Raw genomic sequence first — 19,391 nt, 5'->3', positions numbered from 1 at the left:
AACACCCAAACCATCACAGCAGTGGAGAATTGCAAAGAGGCATTTAAGCATTTACTCACAAGTTACTATTACTCACTCATGGGGGCTTAGCCACAGTCCAGACAGTGCCCAAATGCTTTCAGGGGACTCTGTCTTGTTGCACATTGAGGCCTGAATCTTCCCAGCTTCTGGGGAAAGGACGCAGACAATCTCTGACCTTGTCTCCTGGCTTCTTCTGGATGATCTGTGTGTATGTCCAGGGATTCTAGGCAGGACTATCAGGTGCAGAAGGCAGATGTGGTGCAGTCTCAGCAGAATGTCAGGCTGGCTGCACAGGCTGATTGCATGCAGGCATCCAAGGTCTGCTCCTGGTAACTGGCGGCAGTGGAGTTTAGCAGGCAAGCAGTAAGGCTTGCATCTTAGCTCAGTTTATACACCTTGCCCAAGTGTAATGGCTCCTTTGGCCACAGAGATTCACCAATCCAGGTGGTGTTAGCAAAACTGACTATATTAGGTGAAACCAGGGCTTGCTTACCCTTATCTGAGCAAGACACTAACAAATACCTAAACACCTGTGGGTACCTGTTCATCACTTGGAGAGGGGACAAAATGGCCCAAGCCTTTGTTTTCCTCCCACCCTTGTTTCCCTCATCAGCAGAAGGGTGCTGCAAGCCAGGACATGCTTTAGGCCTATTAGCCTTCCAAGACACTAGAGTATGTTGACTTTGAGGGCTTGCAAAAAAGCTTTATAAATTGCATTGTATGGCTTGGCCACCAGGACATCCCAGCATTGCTGTGCTGGTTATTGTAATTTAATTTCCAGTTGACTCAGAACTTGAGAGCTCCAAGTCAGGTCAAAACCCCACAACCTTTTTTTTTTTTTTTGCTGTAATGTTGAAACATTTCTTTGCACTCAAAAAAGACAAAGAATATTTTTTTTCAGCCTTTACAAAACAGGGATTTTAAAGCTTTTTGTTCTCAGAAATGTTTTGATTGTTTTGATCTATTTGAACACAAACACATTTTGAGATGCGTTTTCCTTTGAGTGAACACCAGGTGTTACATTCAACTTTTTCTAGTGAGTTAGCTTAGCAGATTGAGGCTGAAGAGAAAGAGCCCTGCTGCTTCTGCTGGCTTGTTTTGTAGAAGAGTACCATGGATCTCCTAGGCATCAGCACAGAAGGTTGGGGGGGGGGGGGGGGGAAGGGGGTGTTAATAAAAAAGTGGGAAGGAAAAAAAAATGAAACTCACCTGTGAGGGCATCTGCAAAACCCAGCAACAATTCTGCTGGCTCATTTTGTAGGAAAAGACCATGGATCTCCTAGGCATCAGCACAGAAGGGAGGGGGGAAAGGAGTGTTAATAAAAAAAATTGGAAGGGGAAAAAAAATGAATCTTGCCTGTGAGGGCATCTGCAAAATCCAACAGCAGGGAGGGTGAAGGAAAAAGAAGCACTTCTTTCCCTGGAGTTGTTTCTCTGGACTTCATACCACTAATCAGTTCTTCCGTTAGAAATGAGCTATTAACTGTCCTGCTCCAGTTCCAGTATCGGACCAGCTTCTTGCAGAAGGGTCACAGAGCAAGGGAGGAATGTAGGGAAGGAGCACAATGCTCTCCTTAGCTTGTTTTAAAGGGAAGGAAAGAAATTGCAGTCGCTGCACACTGGAACCACAGGGCGAAGGCGTTTACCTGGTGGGAAGTACGGTGGGATGAGAGGTAGGTGGAGAGGAGCCTAAAGGAGAAGCAGAGAGGTGTGATCATGTAAATGTGATATCTCACCTGCAGAGTGCCCACAGCTGTGCCTGCCTGGCACTGTCTGAAAGGTGGGAGGCCACAAGGAGTTGTGTGTATGGATGGCTGGTATTTGAGATGCACTGCGTGGGGCTTCGTGTTTCCAGTTCAGTCACTGAACTGCTCTACCAGAGCAGGCTCTTCTCTCTGTTTTGGGGCAGGAACAGGTGCTACAATGATCAACCAAACCACCGGGCTGCCTTTCCCCCCTTTCTCTAAGTGCTTCATAGCCAAGCATTTCTGCTACTGATCAAACAGGTCTGAGAAATTCAAGACCTGAATTGGCACAAGGCATATCCTAAGAGTGATTTGCAGACAGCAACAGGAAAGACTTGGGCATTCTCTTGCTCATAAAGCTTACAGATTTTCTGTGCTGTTAGGACCACCACCTGCTGGGGAGCTCCTTGTGCCTGGTGAACTCCTACTCTTCATCTGCTGGTGATGAAGGAAAAGGAGAGGGGACCCTGAAGCATTCGTTTGTCTCACTTTGTTGTATTTTTGACAGTGATATAAAGCAGAGGCTGAGGCTGATCCCAAGAACATTAAGTGGTACCTAATTTTCCAGGTGTCAGCTATTTACAACTACCTGAAGGGAGGCTGTAGCCAGGTGAGGTTGGTACCTTCTCCCAGGCAACCAGCAACAGAACAAGGGGACACAGTCTCAAGTTGTGCTGGGAGAAGTATAGGCTGGATGTTAGGAGGAAGCTCTTCCCAGAGAGAATGATTGGCATTGGAATGGGCTACCTAGGGAGGTGGTGGAGTTGCTGTGCCTGGAGATGTTCAAGACAAGACTGGATGAGGCACTTAGTGCCATGGTCTAGTTGACTGGACAGGGCTGGATGATAGTTTGGACTGGATGATCTTGGAAGTCTCTTCCAACCTGGTTGGTTCTATGAACCTATGACTTATAGCTCCAACACAGCACACCTTGCTTCAGCTATTTGTCATTCAGGAACTGAGCCCCAAAGCTTTGTCTGAATCCCATAACTCATTTCTAACATCATTTCACAACGTTTGGTAATGTGGCTAGTTGGAATATCTCAACATGACCAGCTCCCAGAAGCACCTGCATGTCTCCTTAACTGTCCTGCAACTTGTGGCTTTTGGCACTGATGCCATCCCAGATGGCTTGGAGTGGATGGCACTTTCTTCATTTGTGCTGGTGATACACATGCCACTTGAGCCTCTCCCCACCCCAGACTTGCCCTGTCCATTAGAGGACATTCCTGCCTTTGGGGGTTGATGGACAGATACATGGTGCCTGCCACTGACCAGTAGTAAGCCTAGCCCTGCTCAGGCTGTGGAGGAAAAAGGATGGCACCCACCTGCAGAGTGCCACTGCCACAGACAGGCACCAGCCATAGGACCAGTACAAGAAAACATGTTTCAAGCAAAATATAGTTAACCTAGGTAAAGGTCTTGATGTCACAAAGCAGTGCTGAATCGAAGAGCTTAACAGGGCTTTTACAAGGAGGAGGCAGTTATGTGAGTAATGATAATAGTCCGTGGTTAAAGGAGTGCAGGAAACTTTTCTCTTTGGCTCTGCTTTCCATTCTTAAATGGCAACATTTGGTTGGAATGGACCTTCAAGATCAAGCTAGTCCAACCTTCAACCCAGAATTGCAAGGTCAATGCTAAACCATGTCTCTAAGTGCCAGGTCCACAAGCCATTTAAATACCTCTGGGAATTGTGCCTCCACCACTGCCCTGAACAGGCTATTCCACTGTTTGAAGACACTTCTAGTGAAGAAATATTTCCTAATATCCAGTCTAAACCTCCCCTGCTGGAGCTTGTATCCCTTTCCTCTAGTCCTATCACTTGCCACCGGGGAGAAGAAGTTGATCCCCTCCTTGCTCCAATCTCCCATGAATTCCAAATGAATATCATGGCCCCTTTATCCCAGAGGGTTTGAGTTAATTGTGAACTGTCTTCTTTTAAAGGTAAATTTTGACATCATGGATGGCTGAGGGGCTTCTGGTATCTTCCTCTGAAGCATCTTGTGGTGGCCAAGAAAGAAGTTAGCCATGAGCAGAAATCCTTCTAGTTACCAAAAGCTATTACAGTCCCTACATCTGGGAAAGGCATTGGGAGTGGGGCTGTGGGAAAGGGAGAGTGGTGGTGAGGAAGGGCCAGGGCAGAGGAGGGTGGGGCCTGCATGGATTTGCTTGTAATTAGGAGATCTGAACTTTGAAAGAAGTTAATTAGTAATGAAACTTCTGACTGAATGATGCAGATTGTGAAGACCGGTTTTGTCAGCAGCTGAAATTAATTACAGGCTCAGGCACAGGGAAAAGGAGGGGGTGAGGGATGCGGGGAGGGGGAGGCATCACGTAAAGGAAGATGATAAACCTGGCTGCAGGCTGTTGCCGTGGTGACAGGAGGCAGTTGCTGTGGTTGGCAGCGGTGATACGTTGGAGGCAGCAGGTACTTCTAATTACCCCCTCCACCGACCCAAGCAGACAGTAGCTCCTGACTCAGGGCAGGAGATGCTCTGATTTTTTGCCTTGCACTTTCTTCTTCTCTGCTGCAGGTTGGATGAGCCTTTTCAGAGCCCTCGCCTGCTCTGAAAGAAAAAGTGTGGGGCAGCAGCTTTTGCTAATGTCACTTTAATAGCATGGGAACAGCCAGCAGCTCATTGGTGTCCTCAGGAAACCTGGCCAACACTGACAAACTTTCAGAGAGATGGTATCCAAAAAGCAGGGGGAGGAGAAATCGAGTGCAGCTGGCCAGGGCTTTTTTGAGCAAGAAGATGAAGGGCTTGAGCATCTGGCCCAGACTGCACCGTTTTTGGAAGCACTTGCCATGGCTGAACAGGGCTTGTGGTTTGGGGTCTTGCCAACTACCTAAAGACCTGCCATGCTCTGCGTGGTCTGTGGTGGGTACTGAAAGGGGAGCTCAGGAGTATCCTGACCACTCTCGAATGTTGCTGCTGCCAAAGCATGTATGTGGAAGTGTAGATCTCTGTGAAACAGACCTTTGACTTTGAGTCCCTTTGCCTGAATTTCCCGAGTCTGGCTGCTGTCAGAGAGTAACAGTCCCTGCCTCCAGGTCTCTTGTGCCGTGTTTCCTGGATGTTTGCTGATGACACAACCCTGCTTTTAAAATGATTTCTGTAGTTTTTTTCACATATTAATTTCATCCAGGGCTTTTCTAAGCACTGATCCTGTCCATCCCTCTCCTGACTTCCTTATGCCCAGGGAGAGGGACATTTGCAGCCATTGGCTGCACAAGGATCATCCAGTCCAAGCCCCCTACCATGGGCAGGGACACCCTACCCTAGATCAGGCTGGCCAGAGCCTCATCCAGCCTGGCCTTAAACACTTCCAGGAATGGAGCCTCAACCACCTCCCTGGGCAACCCATTCCAGGCTCTGACCACTCTTACCATGAAGAACTCCCTCCTCACATCCAGTCTGAATCTCCCCACCTCCACCGTTGCTCCATTGCCCCTAGCCCTATCACTCTCTGATATCCTAAAAAGTCCCTCCCCAGCTTTTTTGTAGGCTCCCTTCAGATACTGGAAGGCCACAATAAGGCCACCTTGGAGCCTCCTCTTCTCCAGCCTGAAGAGCCCCAACTCTTTCAGTCTGTCCTCATAGCAGAGCTGCTGCAGCCCTCTGATGATCCTTGAGGCCTTTCTCTGTACACGCTCCAGCATCTCCACATCCCTCTTGTAACAGAGGCTCCAGAACTGGATGCAGTACTCCAGGTGGGGTCTCACCAGAGCAGAGTAAAGGGGTAGACTCATCTCCCTTGACCTGCTGGCCACATTTCTGATGCAGCCCAGGATGTGGTTGTCCCTCCGGACTGCAAGCGCACACTGCTGGCTCCTGTTGAGCTTCTTGTCCACCAGCAGCCCCAAGTCCCTCTCCTCAGGGCTGCTCTCCAGCCAGTCGCTGCCCAGCCTGTATTTGTGCTTGGCATTGCCTTGACCCAGATGTAGGACACTGCTCTTGGTCTTGTTGAACTTCATGAGGTTGGCTTGTGCCCACCTCTCCAGCCTGTCCAGGTCCCTCTGGATGGCATCCCTGCCCTCCAGCCTGTCTGCTGCTCCACACAGCTTGGTGTGCTCAGCAAACTTGCCAAGGGTGCACTCAATGCCTCTGTCCATGACACCCACAAAGATGTTGAGCAAGACTGGTCCCAGGACTGATTTCTCTCAGAAAAGGTCTCTGGTTTTGAAGCCTAGAGAGAGGGTGGGCTCCATGTGCTCTACTCTGTACAGCACTTGGGTTTAGCTTAGTGAGGAATGGTGATAATATGTTCTTGAAACCACCTCAGAGCATGATTGGCACAGCAGAGCTGATGCCCTCTACTTGCTTGATTTTTTTTTTTTCTGATGGTAGCTCACTGAAAACCAAGTGGGAGAGAGGAGAAAGAATTAATAATCTCCTAGATCAGACTGTGCCAGTTAGTCATGAATCACTGTCAGAGACGTGCACAGAAGGCTTGCTCGGAGCAAACCATAGATGTTCAGTGCCTTTCACAAGTGACCAGAGATACTGAGTTTGGCTTCATTTCTGCAAGGGCTGAAACTGGGTGCACTCAGCAGGTCGTGTTTTAAATGGATAATTTCTTGGCTCTGCTACTTTCAATAATAATAATAAAAGAAATTGTCTGAAAATGGAAGCTGAGCAGACATATTCTTATGAGACGTGTGCTGAAGTACCCAAGAACAATGGTTCTGCCTGAGGTTGGAGGTCTGTTCTCATTAGATCCTCATCACTGCTTTGCAATGCGGATGCTGGAAAGGGATCACAGAAATGTGCCCATTTTTAGGGCTAAAATACTGTAAATGATTTCTTGGACAAGTGCATACCAGGTCTTAAGACTCTCAGGAGAAGAGGAATGGTGAAAATGAGGTGGGTAGAGGGTGTGGAAAGCACAGAGAAGGTCACACGAAAACATCCTCTCCTGCAATATAGGAATGAAGTGGTACTTGATGAAATTAAAAGGCAACAAATTAACAAATGGGAGGAAACAATTTTTAATGTAAAGTATAATTAGCCACTGTAGCTCACGGCTGCCAACTATTATTGAAGCAGATATCTTAGTAAGATTATCAACAAAGGATTCAAATGAATAAGCAAAGCATCTGCAGGGACACCAGTGTAGCTGAGAAAACAATTATAAGGGCTATCAATCCTCATGCTTTAGGGCATAAACAGATCACCAGCTGGGGTCAGAACTGCAATCTCCCCCCATGGTTAACAAATAACTTAATTAGGCACGTCATGGAGTTTTATCCACCGTGGGTCACTGCTGGAAGCAGAAGAATAACAGATTAGATGGACCATTGGCCTGTTCCCATGTGGAGACTACATCCACCAAATTTCTCTCAGAAGGGAAGAGGGAGACTTCTAGTGTTGTAGTCCCTTCCCAGAAGGGCAGTAATCAGTAGACTCACACAGAGAGGCAGCTGTCCATTTTGATTTAGTCTCATAGATCACAGAGGTCTCTACTACATTGAAGTATAGGCCACTATAGAATGTCTCTTCTATTTACTTGGAAGATTCAGTAAACCAACAGGAGAGGAGCAAGCATGTGTTTAACTATGGCAGTGACAAATAGCTTAGGCCTTTGTGCTACCTCTACTTGGGTGTTTTCAAGAGAGTTTTGGCTTAATCAAGGAATGGAGCAGTGAGGAACTGAGGGGGGAAAAAATGTAAGTCTGTAATAAATCAGCCTACCAACAGTTGTTATTTTGTTCTTTCCCTTAATCTTCCTGGTTTGTCATTCCAAGCCTAGAGAGAGTTTATCTCAGCCATAATGCTTTTACAGGAGTTTTCCTTGACTCTTTTCCACCTGGTTTGAGTGTGTCAGCATGATGGTGATTCTGTTGAACTGCGTTACCCTGGGGATGTACCAGCCGTGTGAGGACATGGACTGCCTCTCTGAGAGGTGTAAAATCTTGCAGGTAAGCAAACCTCCTCCTCCTTGTTGTGGTGGTGCCTCAATCCAAGCCACAACATTTCATGCATGCTTTTCTTTGGTATGTGAGCAGCAGCTTCCCAGGCAAGTCAACAGTAATGTTCCTGGTAGTAAGCTGTCCTGTTGTACAATGGCAAGAGAGAGGGAATGAGGTGAGATGTAATGAAGTGTGTTGGTTTGAGGCTAGTTGAAACGTGTTAATGAGAGAAATTAGATCATTTGCTGTGAAAAGAAAATAATAATGATATCTAAATTATCCACTGGTTTTACTTAGATGTATAAAAAACAGAAACCATAGCAAAGGGAGTCAGTCTCTGCCTGGCTGTCGTCTGCTTCACTGTCTCTGCCTGAACCTGCATAACTCAAACTAATACTTTTCTTCTTCTAACACCTCTTGCCGACCTTTCCCAGCTCAGCCTGTGCATAAGGGGGACCCTGAGATAAAGGAGGGGGTGAGGGGATGGAAAGAAGGTGGGAAGTTGGTCGGGAGCCCCTCTTGGGCAGTCTGACTGCTGGGAGGGGTTCTGTATTTCTGTGTTCCCTTTACCTTGTCTGTTACTGCATTTAGTTGTAAATATCTATATGTATTATGTATCTTTTGCTTGCACGTTGTGCCAAGCTGTAGAATATAGCTTCCTTAACTTCCAGCTGGCTGAGTTTAGTCTGCTAAATTCCTTGTGGTGTGTTGGGCAGGGGGAGGGAAGAAACTGCCAAACTTGTCTACTCATGACCATGCAATGCAGAAGAGCTGCTAGCTTTCCTGATCCTCTGCTTAAACAGGTAGCTGCAACATGCATAGCTCAGAGGTATGCCAGAGAGGAATAACTAAGGTTACAGCATCCAGGCAGAAGAGAACAGTAGCATTTGCTACTTTGCTGAGGAGCAAGGGGAGCACTGAGGCAGTAGCAATGTGGCATTCAGGGTGTCCAAAGGGAGAAGAAAGAGAAGGTGTGCCAAGAGGGGCCATGGAAGCATCCAGCCTGTGAATGCACTAGCTATGCTTGCAGCTTCCCCAAAGAGAAGGTAACAGTAAAGGTCATCAGGTAACGTTGATGAAGCTGCAGGCTGTAATGTTGAGATTTCTGAAGCTTCCAGCTGTGGTTGGTATGTGCTGTCCAAGTTGTGCCCGAAGCTACACTGTACCCTCAACTGAGCTATCTACAGTAAGGGGATGTGGAATCCCTCCTGTGGGAGACCTTGGAAGTACAAATTTTCCCTGATCAGGTTTGAATCTGTTGATGCTGAGCCAACGTCTCTAAGACTGGCAAATCTGATGTGCATTTGCAAGAAGGGCGAGAGGAAGGATCCAGAGAATTACAGACCTGTCATGATGACCTCAGTTCCAGGAAAGGTCAAGGAGATCACCTTGAGTGCCATGACACAGCACATGGAGGGCAATCAGCTGATCACACCCAGTCAGCATGGGTTCATAAAGGGACTTGATCTTGAAAGTCTTTTCCAGCCAAAATAATTCTATGATTCTGTGAAGTCCATGTAAGGAGTGTCTGTATGTCAGTTAATTCAGCCACGGGAGAGCAAAACAAATCAAAACAAAACAACCAGCTATAAAAGCTCTTTGCTTAAGCAGCAGGGAACTGTGATGCCAGGGCTGCATGGAAGAAGGTTTTCCAGACTTGCCTCTATACTTGATTTCAGAAGGACTGAAACTCCTATATATCTCCTGTTTTTTTAAGGTCCAAGGCCAAGAATGCTCACCAAATGTGCTCTTGGATTTCTGTTTGACAGGTATTTGATGATTTCATCTTCATCTTCTTTGCCATGGAAATGGTCTTAAAAATGGTGGCCCTTGGGATCTTTGGCAAGAAGTGTTACCTTGGGGATACCTGGAACCGTCTGGATTTTTTCATTGTCATGGCTGGGTAGGTTAATAATCTCTGAATTTATTTGTTCTCTGTTTGCTGGAGGTTTGCATGGAACAGAAATGATGTAACCGAGGTGAAAGCTTCCACTCTGGTACAGTGCACCTGCCAAGCTGGAATTGTATGTGCTAAGATTAGCAGTCTAGGGAAGAAACAGTAGAGGAGGTAGCTTAGTTCCCCAGGTCCTGTGCAGCCATCCATCTCACCCCGCTTCAGCAGAGGGTGTTGATTTGTTCCAGCTGAAGAGCTAGCCCAGCAGCTGCCTTCTGTTTTGAATGTCTGGGTGGAAGAGGTTGCACTTTTAGTAGAACCAACCTAGTTTCTCTGTTCCCAGAGGCAGTGTTTCAAAACTGGGAATGTCATTTTTGTTTCTCTGGGCTTTTTATGCTTGGCTTGCACTGGCTTTACCCCTGGTACCATCAGGACGATTGACATTTGAGTGGTTTTTACAACAAAGTTGCTATGGTGAAGCTTTGATTTTGCCCTCTGCATGTATGATGTGGAAAGCCTACCAGGGTTTGCCTTTTGAATCACAGCAAAATGTCCCTTCTTTGATACTAATGACCACTGGACTTGTGGGCTTGTTTCTGGTTTGGGTTGGGGGTTTTTTGGGGGGGTAATTTTTCCATTTTCAATTAGATTGCATTGTGGCATAGTAAAAAAACCAACAAACCACACCCCTCATCCCCCAGCAAAACAAACCCAAACCAACAGCAAAAGAACCCTCCAAACCAATCAATCAACCCCAACCCCAACAAAATAAACTCCAAAATGAAAAAAAAAAAATCCCTAAACAAAAGCAGTGTTGTTGTTCTTCCAGCACACAAGTGAATGTCTTTCTAGAGACAAACTCTCACTTTCCTCTTCCTCCCAGCAAGGAATTACCCCCGTTAGCTCTCATGTGGATGCAGTTGCATTGCTGACTGAGCCTGCAGTGAGTTCAAGCTCACTTTGCAGTTTTTCCCTGCAGTGTGGAGCAGCTCTGTCTTTGTATCTGCTTTTTGGCACAGTTCTTCTACAGCAGGCCTTGAAAGTGATTCCCTCAGGAGGGGTGCATAATTGTTTGCTTCTGGGGGAGCAAAGGTTTTCAAACTCAGCTCAGTTGTACAAGTTGGAAGGCTGATTCTCAGCCAGCTTGTGCACAAAAGGAGGGGAGCAGATGAAAGGTGTAGTCTTTTCTGAATTAATGTGACACGTGTGAGATGGGAAGACCTTTCTTGTGGCTGAGCCTGCTGTGATTAGCATCTCATTTAAAACGGCCCAGCATGGGCACTGCGACTTCACCAAGAAGGGCTAAGTTAAAGCCCCTGACACGTGGTGGTTAGAAAAGCCAGATCGTTGTAGATTCTAGCCGGAGCTCCTGGCGGCGAAATTGCTGGTGACTAGATGAGGGCAAAGCGACACCCAGCCTCAGCAGCCTTTGAGGAGGAAAGGGCTGAACAGGCGTGTGAAACAAACCGGTGTGGGTGTGTGTGAAACAGGTGGCAGTGCGTGAAACAAACAGGGGTGTGTGAAACAAGCAGGAGTGTGTGTGTGTGAAACAAACGTCTGTGTGTGTGAAACACATGGGGTGTGTGAAACAGGTGTGTGTGTGTGTGAAACAAACGGGGGTGTGTGAAACACATGGGAGTCAGGGGGTGTGTGAGAAACACATGGGGTGTGTGAAGCAGGTGTGTGTGTGAAACAAACAGGGGTGTGTGAAACACATGGGAGTCAGGGTGTGTGTGAGAAACACATGGGGTGTGTGAAACAGGTGTGTGTGTGTGAAACAAACAGGGGTGTGTGAAACACATGGGAGTCAGGGTGTGTGTGAGAAACACATGGGGTGTGTGAAACAGGTGTGTGTGTGTGAAACAAACGGGTGTGTGAAACACATGGGAGTCAGGGTGTGTGTGAGAAACACATGGGGTGTGTGAAACAGGTGTGTGTGTGTGAAACAAACGGGTGTGTGAAACACATGGGAGTCAGGGGGTGTGTGAGAAACACATGGGGTGTGTGAAACAGGTGTGTGTGTGTGAAACAAACGGGGGTGTGTGAAACACATGGGAGTCAGGGGGTGTGTGAGAAACACATGGGGTGTGTGAAACAGGTGTGTGTGTGTGAAACAAACGGGTGTGTGAAACACATGGGAGTCAGGGTGTGTGTGAGAAACACATGGGGTGTGTGAAACAGGTGTGTGTGTGTGTGAAACAGGGGTGTGTGAAACACATGGGAGTCAGGGGGTGTGAGAAACACATGGGGTATGTGAAACAGGGGTGTGTGTGTGAAACAGGGGTGTGTGTATGAAACAGGGGTGTGTGTGTGAAACGGGTGTGTGAAACACATGGGGTGTGTGAAACAGGTGTGTGTGTGAAACAAACAGGGGTGTGTGAAACACATGGGAGTCAGGGTGTGTGTGAGAAACACATGGGGTGTGTGAAACAGGTGTGTGTGTGTGAAACAAACGGGTGTGTGTGAAACACATGGGAGTCAGGGTGTGTGTGAGAAACACATGGGGTGTGTGAAACAGGTGTGTATGTGCATGAAACAAACGGGGGTGTGCGTGAAACAAATGGGGTGTGTGTGAAACGTGTGCATGTATTAAACATGTGTGAAACAAGCGGGGGCGTGAAGCAAACGGGCATGAGTGTGAAACGGGTGTGTATTAAATGTGTGTGTGAAACAAAGGGGATGTGTGTGAAGCAAACAGGTGGGTGAGTGTGTGAAACAGGTGGGTGAGTGCGTGAAACAAGTGGGTGAGTGCGTGAAACAAGTGGGTGTGTGCGTGAAACAAGTGGGTGTGTGCGTGAAACAAGTGGGTGTGTATTAAACAAGTGTGTGAAACAAAGGGGGTGTGTGTGAAACAAGTGGGTGTGTGTGAAACGTGTGTGTGTATTAAACAAGTGTGTGAAACAAAGGGGTGTGTGTGAAGCAAACAGGCGTGTGTGAAGTGTGTGAAACAGGTGTGTATGTGTGAGAAGCAAACGTGCATGTGTGAAACGTGTGGATGTGAAACAGGTGTGTATGTGTGTGAAAGAAACGGGGGTGTGTGTGAAGCAAACGGGCATGAGTGTGTGAAATGTCTGTGTGCGAAGCAGGTGTGTATGTGAAACACACAGGAGTGAATGTGTGCATGCGTGAAACAAATGGGGTGTGTGTGCATGGAAAAAACAGGAGCGTGTTAAATGTGTGTATTAAACATATGTGAGTGTTAAATGTGTGTGTGTAACAAATGGGGGTGTGTGAAACAAATGGGTGTGTGAGAAACTGGTGTGTGTGTGAAACACATGGGAGGGGGGGTGTGTGAGAAACACACGGGGGTGTGTATGCATGAAACACACGGTGTGTGAAACAGGTATGTATGTGGGTGAAACAAATGGGGGCATGTGAGTGTGCAACAGGTGTGTGTGTGCGTGAAACAAACGTGTGTGTGTAACAAATGGGTGTGGGTGTGAAAGTGGTGTGTGTGCGTGAAACAGGTGTGTATGTGTGTGAAACAAGCAGGGGGGTGTGTGTGAAACGAGCAGGGGTGTGTGATCTCAGAGCCCAGGGTGCTCCTCTGCGTGGTTGCTGTGCTACGCTGGGTGGAAGGCTGTGCGTGTGTTTGCTGGTGTATGGAGCAAAAGGCTTGGGAACTGGGGATCTGGCTCTGCCTACTCCCTGAGAACATGGTGTGTAAGGAGTGCTTTCTGGAGAGATGATGAAATCAATGGGGCAATGGTAAATGAAATAGGGTGAGCTCAAGGACACAAGTGAAACCTGTGTTATTTAAATGAAAAGGGAGTAAAACCTATTTACATGTTTTCCTTTGTCACCATTGCTAACAGAAATTTGGAGGAAGAGAGAAAGTCTTTTGTGCATCTGATAACAGTGCTAGGAAAAAGAAGCTCATATCTGAACTCCTTTCAGTGCCAAGGAGACTTAGACTCAACTCCTTAGATATAAAAAAAAATCAGCATGGAAGATGTTTCATTTCAGGTCCAAAAAGGGAAAGAAATTTGTTTCCTGATTTCTATACAATTGTCCTCATGAGGTGTCAGGCTGAAATGATAGTAATCTCATTAGAATATCTGATCTCCAAAGACTTCTGCTAAAGAAAGATTGTTCCATTTAGTTACATAGAGCTAATGACTGTATAATGTATTTCGAGTTATAAAAGCTTGTGGTTATTAATTCATTATTCTTTGAAATTCATTAAAATTGTCTGCACTGTTTAAATCAAATCCAAGGCTCAAACTTGCCCTTACATACAGGTTCTGGGCTTTAAGCCCTAAGCTTTATCCTGGTTTATCCCACACCTGGACCATGGTTTCTACTTGCTGTGGGTCCAGATGCTGTCTTAGCCTTCTGAGTAAGAGAAGACATCCTGTGTTAAGTCCTGCATGTTTTCTCTGTGCCACTGTGTTAGATCTTGATCAGAGGCTAAGCTGTTTTCTCTGAGGGCCTTTTCATGATTCTGGACTCTGACTGCCTGCGATGGACTTCATAAATTAAGCACTCAAGATAATGCCTGATGTTGGGAGGGCTGCACTGCCTAGATGTGCAGCTCCTCTCAGTTTCAAAAGTAAAGTCTTGCACTTCCCAGTCCCTTCTCTTCTCCTTTTGCAAACAAGCACCAAGGAGGCAGCAAAGGTTGAAGAACAAACTGTAGCATGGAAAAGCAGTGTGCAGGCAAGGGACTGTTCTGTCAGGCATTGCTGGGCAGCTGAGATGCCTCCATCTGCAGCATGTCTTATCAAAGAGCATGACAAGTGCTTGCTGCTATTGCTCCAGACAGTGTTTTGGTTATGTAAAAGCATGCATTCAGACGTTCATTTGTAGTTTTCTCCTCCCTTCCCTGGAAAGCCAGAAGCTGTAGTTTTAGTTAGCTGAATTCCCTTGTGTGCCCCTGCCCTCCTTGCCCCTGCTCCCCACGCAAAGCAGCAGCTCAAGGAGGAAGACTCCATTGTCACTAAAAATGTTCAGTTTCCATGGTGATAGGAGCTGACATCACCAGAACTTTCTCCCCTCTTGCACACTCCCTCCCCCCAGCCATCTTCAACACAGTTTTTCCTGAAAGGATCAGAACCAACCTCCCCCCCCCAAAAAAATCCTAAATCAATGCTCTCCTCCATTGCTCTCCTTGGAGTTCCTAACAGTGAGTGAGGTGATCTGAGCTGAAGAATGCTAGTGCCCTTGTGTGTAGAGGCAACCAGGGCTGCAGATCAGCTTGCCAGTGCTCCAGCTCCCAACTGCTTGCTGGCAACAGAAGATTACAGGTTTCCAGATGTTTCAAGCAGGCTGTGTTTGTCACCATCTGTCCTGGTGGGAGTTCCTCTTCATTAGGTCTTGTCTGTCATCATTTGTTTTCCAGTGATGGGTGCAGTTGGAGAACTTGATCTGAGGCAGCTTCAGAGGACAGCTGCCCAAAGTTGAGAGCTAGACTTCGAAAGTTGAGGTAATGTGAACACTGCTCACGATAGCAATGCCAGCCAATGTCTGTATGTGCACACATTCAGGAGAAGAGTTACTTAATTCTAGGCTACAGCTACAGCTGTTTAAGCCAGAAAGTTCTCCATCAGAAAAGAGAGGAAGCATTTTCTCCTGGTCACACTAATCTCTGAGGCAGTTGTGTTGGTGTGAGGTTGGAGATGACACTGTCTCTCTGGGAAGTGAAATGTCCTTTTCCATGACTTTGTCCTGAGGCTCCCTGTGCAGGGAGTGAATTTGTGCAACCTGCCTGATGCTGAGGGCATTAATTCCCCTGAAGGAGTTTTTGTGTCTCTCTTGACCTAAGTATCATAATTAACAATCTGAGCTGGGAATTAGGCTTGCCTCTGCCCTGCAGCATCCCCATGACATATTCTGGTGTGTGATTTACTTGTGGAAATAGGCAGGAAGGTTCAGGGGGAGAAGGCCTCACTGCATGGCTGTGGTGGTGGATTGTGATTACATATGTGTGTTCAAAGTATTTCTTTAGCTAGTTGCTACTTATGGGTCTGATGGCTGAGGAGAGGCTGCTCTGTGTTTCAGAGAATGCCCCAATCTTTCATAGAATCAACTAGGTTGGAAGAGACCTCCAAGATCATCCAGTCCAACCTATCCCCCAGCCCTAGCCAGTCAACCAGACCATGGCACCAAGTGCCTCATCCAGGTTTGTCTTGAAGACCTCCAGGGATGGTGCCTCCACCACCTCCCTGGGCAGCCCATTCCAATGCCAATCACTCTCTCTGCCAACAACTTCCTCCTAACATCCAGACTAGACCTCCCCCAGCACAACTTGAGACTGTGTCCCCTTGTTCTGTTGCTGGTTGCCTGGGAGAAGAGGCCAACCCCCACCTGGCTACAGTGTCCCTTCAGGTAGTTGTAGACAGCAATGAGGTCAGCCCTGAGCCTCCTCTTCTCCAGGCTAAACACCCCCAGCTCCCTCAGCCTCTCCTCATAGGGTTTGTGTTCCAGGCCCCTCACCAGCCTTGTTGCCCTTCTCTGGACACATTCCAGCTTCTCAACATCTCTCTTGAATTGAGGGGCCCAGAACTGGACACAGCACTCAAGGTGTGGCCTGACCAGTGCTGAGTACAGGGCAAGAATAACCTCCCTTGTCCTACTGGCCACACTGTTCCTGATCCAGGCCAGGATGGCATTGGTTCTCTTGGCCACCTGGGCACACTGCTGGCTCATTTTCAGCTACTATCCACCTGTACCCCCAGTTCCCTCTCTGCCTGGCTGCTCTCCAGCCACTCTGTCCCCAGCCTGTAGTGCTGCTTGGGGTTGTTGTGGCCAAAGTGCAGAACCCTGTGTCTCTCTGCTATCACACTGGAGCTCACCACGTAGATCTCATAAGATGTGGTCAAATTGCACGTTGACCTTGATGACTTGGAGAGATATGGCATAGCTTGTGTATTTTGGCATTGAGAGATAAACTTGCAGTGTTTGTTAACAGCTTTTAGAAGTGGTGGACATCAGAACAAGATACAGAACTCTGTGAAATTGCTTCAGTGCCTTCAGTGGTGATACTGTCTCCTCATTCCAGCCTGAAATTTCCTAGGTCTTGCAAACCACATACTGCAGTAGCTGCAATCTACAAGCATCTAATCAATCACAGCATCTCCTTATCAGTTCTTTCAGCTGTCTTCTGCCTTAGCTCTGAGCATGATTTGTTGTTTGTTGTGGGTTTGTGTTGGTTGTGTTGTTTTTTTCCTTAACCCTCCCCTTCTTCTTTTTCCTCAGTCTCCTCTTCTGAAGAGAGAAAATCCCTTCCTGTTAGTAAAAAGAGCAAACTTTGTTCCCAGATTCACACTGTTCCATTTGTTCATGCTGGAATACGTAGCATTTGCATTTCCAAGGCAGTTCATACTGTTCTATACTGCTGACTGCTCCTCTTCATTTCTTCTCTGTTCTCCAAAAAACATGCTTCAACTGCAAAATCCATCAGTGATTTGTCACTCATTTATTTGTTTTACTTTCTACTAAAGAAGAGAGCAGCAGGAGTTGTGCCTTACAGAAGTACATCTGCTCATGCCTGTGTCCCCCCATTTACTGTGGCACGTGTGGTTTATTGCTTAGCTGGTTTTTCTCCAGCTAGTGCATGCCATGATGATTTTGCATCGTTCCAGCCATACCAACATAATCACTTGTGTGAACCAGGCTTGTAATCTCATAAGAAATTATAGCACATTAGTTTGATGATGTCTATTTTTCCTTAAACCTCTGCTGATCGTGGTTAATTTCATTATCCACCTTTAATCTGTAGCGTATCAAAGCTGCACGCTGGCGAGTTTCATTGCTGTGATCAGCCTCAGTCCAGTCAAGCTGTTCAGATCATTGTGCTTCTAAAGTACTAGCACAACACCAGAATGTCTTTGACCCTTGGATGCTTCCCCAGTTTTCTGAGACTGATCAAAAATCACTGGTATGGGTTTAGATCTTTTCTGGCCATCTCATTGTAAAACTTGTGGACATAAATTGTCTGTGCCTGCATATCTTAGAATACTCCTGTTTTTATAGGCACAGCTTAAAATAATCACAGCTGGAGCTGCAACTGGCTCATTATCATCTGTGCTACACACATGTCATCTGACCTTCCCCACACAACTTTTTTTTTCCCCTAATTTGAAATTTGCTGCCTTTTTTTTTACACTGTTTGTGACAATTCTGTTTTCCTGTACCAGCGATTAACTTGCACCATTTTGTGTACTCCTTCAATTCTCTTCCAAATCTTCTACAGTTTCCATCTCCTAATTTATATTCATTGGTATCAACTTCTCCTCCCTCGCTGTCAACAGTGCTGCTTTTGCTTTCACTTGTCTTGCACTATCTTTTTAGCCTGTTCAGCTTTCTTGTCTCTGCTGAAGCTTCTTGGTGACCTGATAAATATTCCTAAACACCACTTCATTGTCATCCACAGTTCATTGATTAAAGTCGTTGTCCTGACTGGTTTGCTGCTTGGCTGTTTCTGTGTTTCCAATTGTGTGACTATGGCCTTTCTAATCCACCAGTCTGTCTAGCATTATTGCTAACCTTACCTCATTGGCACATAACACATTAAATTGAGCAGACCTATATTTAACTTCTGTGATTAAAAGTAAAAGCACTTAGTCAGCTATCTCTGTATCCTTAACTGCATCTTTCTTTGAGTTGTAAGGCACAGCACTGCAAATGCAGGGAGACTGCAAGGAGGTTTGTGTGTCCCCAGAACTTCATCCAAATGCAGCTCTTACAGGTGGATACACCTAATGACATTCCTAGGATCACAGATAATTCAGATCAGAAAGGACCTCATGAGGTCTCCAGACCAAGTTTCTTGGTCAAAGGAGAGTCAGCAACACTCATGTTGTGTTTCTCAGAGCTGTACAATCAAATCTTGAAATCCCCCACAGAGGGAGAGTGCACCATGGCTCCACACACCAGCCCCACTGCTGGTTTATCTCTGTAACTAGCCTGAACCTCCCTTCCCTGCTTGGATTTGTGACCATCTTGCCTTGTTCTCCTGCTGTGCACCGCTGTGAAAAGCTTGGCCTCATCTCCTTCCTGACCTTCTCATAGAAACCAAGGTGATACTGTTAGGTCCTTCCAAAATCACCTCCTCTGCAGGTTGAACAAGCCCCCATCTGTTAGCCTCTCCTTGCTGCCCAAGCACTCTAGCCAGCAAGGAGTATCTTGGTGGTCCTGCACTGAACTCACTCTAGTTTACCAACATCCTTCTTGTATTGGGTGCCCCAAAACTAAAGATGCTATTTTAGATGTGGTCTACCACGTGCAAAGTAGAGGGGAAATTCCCTTTCCTCTTTCTGTGCTCCTGTTGCTGCAGCTTGGTGTGCCATTAGCCTTCCTTGCATGAACCATATTTTGCCTGTTGTTCCCCCCCCAGAGCCCACAGCTCCTTTTCAGCACAGCCACTACCTGTCAGTCATTAAGCAGCAGGTGAGTCCAGAACAGGTGCAGAATCTTGCCTTTGTTTGTTGAGTTTCATGGGGCTCTTGTCAGCCCACTTCTCTAGTTTGGAGGAATTCTCTACTTTGTATGGCAGAAAATTAATCTGCAAGTATTCATTTCTGAATTGTCTTACTAGAAAATGCTATTTTTTGACAGTGTGCTACTCCTTCCTCCCTTTCTGTCCATTTGAGCCTCCCTAGCTGGGTTAAAATCAAGGATTTTAATATTCCTTTCATGTAGATCTTCCCACCAGGCTTTCTTAATGCCATTTAGGCTGTTTATGTTCAAAAAATGAAATAATTCCTGTTCTCTTTATTAGCCAGACCCCTGGCACTGGTCTGTCAATAATACTGGTTTTGTGCTATTTATATATATTTTTGTTCCTTGATTAATTTAGTTCTTGGCATGGAGATCCTGT

The 19,391-nt window shown here is 46.5% G+C and overlaps 1 protein-coding gene across 6 annotated transcripts in view; it reads left to right on the top strand.

The window, feature by feature from the left end:
• CACNA1I (calcium voltage-gated channel subunit alpha1 I) overlaps positions 1-19,391 on the top strand; it is a 209,588-nt gene that overhangs the window by 92,271 nt on the left and 97,926 nt on the right. For 5 of the 6 annotated variants that reach the window (XM_064155219.1, XM_064155216.1, XM_064155218.1 and 2 more), the window contains exons 3-4: positions 7,575-7,686; positions 9,447-9,580. In XM_064155219.1, the coding sequence (XP_064011289.1) occupies positions 7,575-7,686; positions 9,447-9,580 (246 nt within the window). Of the gene's footprint in view, positions 1-7,550; positions 7,687-9,446; positions 9,581-19,391 lie in introns of all 6 variants that reach the window. The other variant, XM_064155220.1, reaches the window with a different exon arrangement.

Source organism: Pogoniulus pusillus, chromosome 15 (assembly GCF_015220805.1).
Source record: "Pogoniulus pusillus isolate bPogPus1 chromosome 15, bPogPus1.pri, whole genome shotgun sequence".
Lineage (NCBI taxonomy): Eukaryota > Metazoa > Chordata > Aves > Piciformes > Lybiidae > Pogoniulus > Pogoniulus pusillus.
Note: the sequence above shows the minus strand (reverse complement) of the source record. Positions and strands in the feature narration are given on the sequence as shown.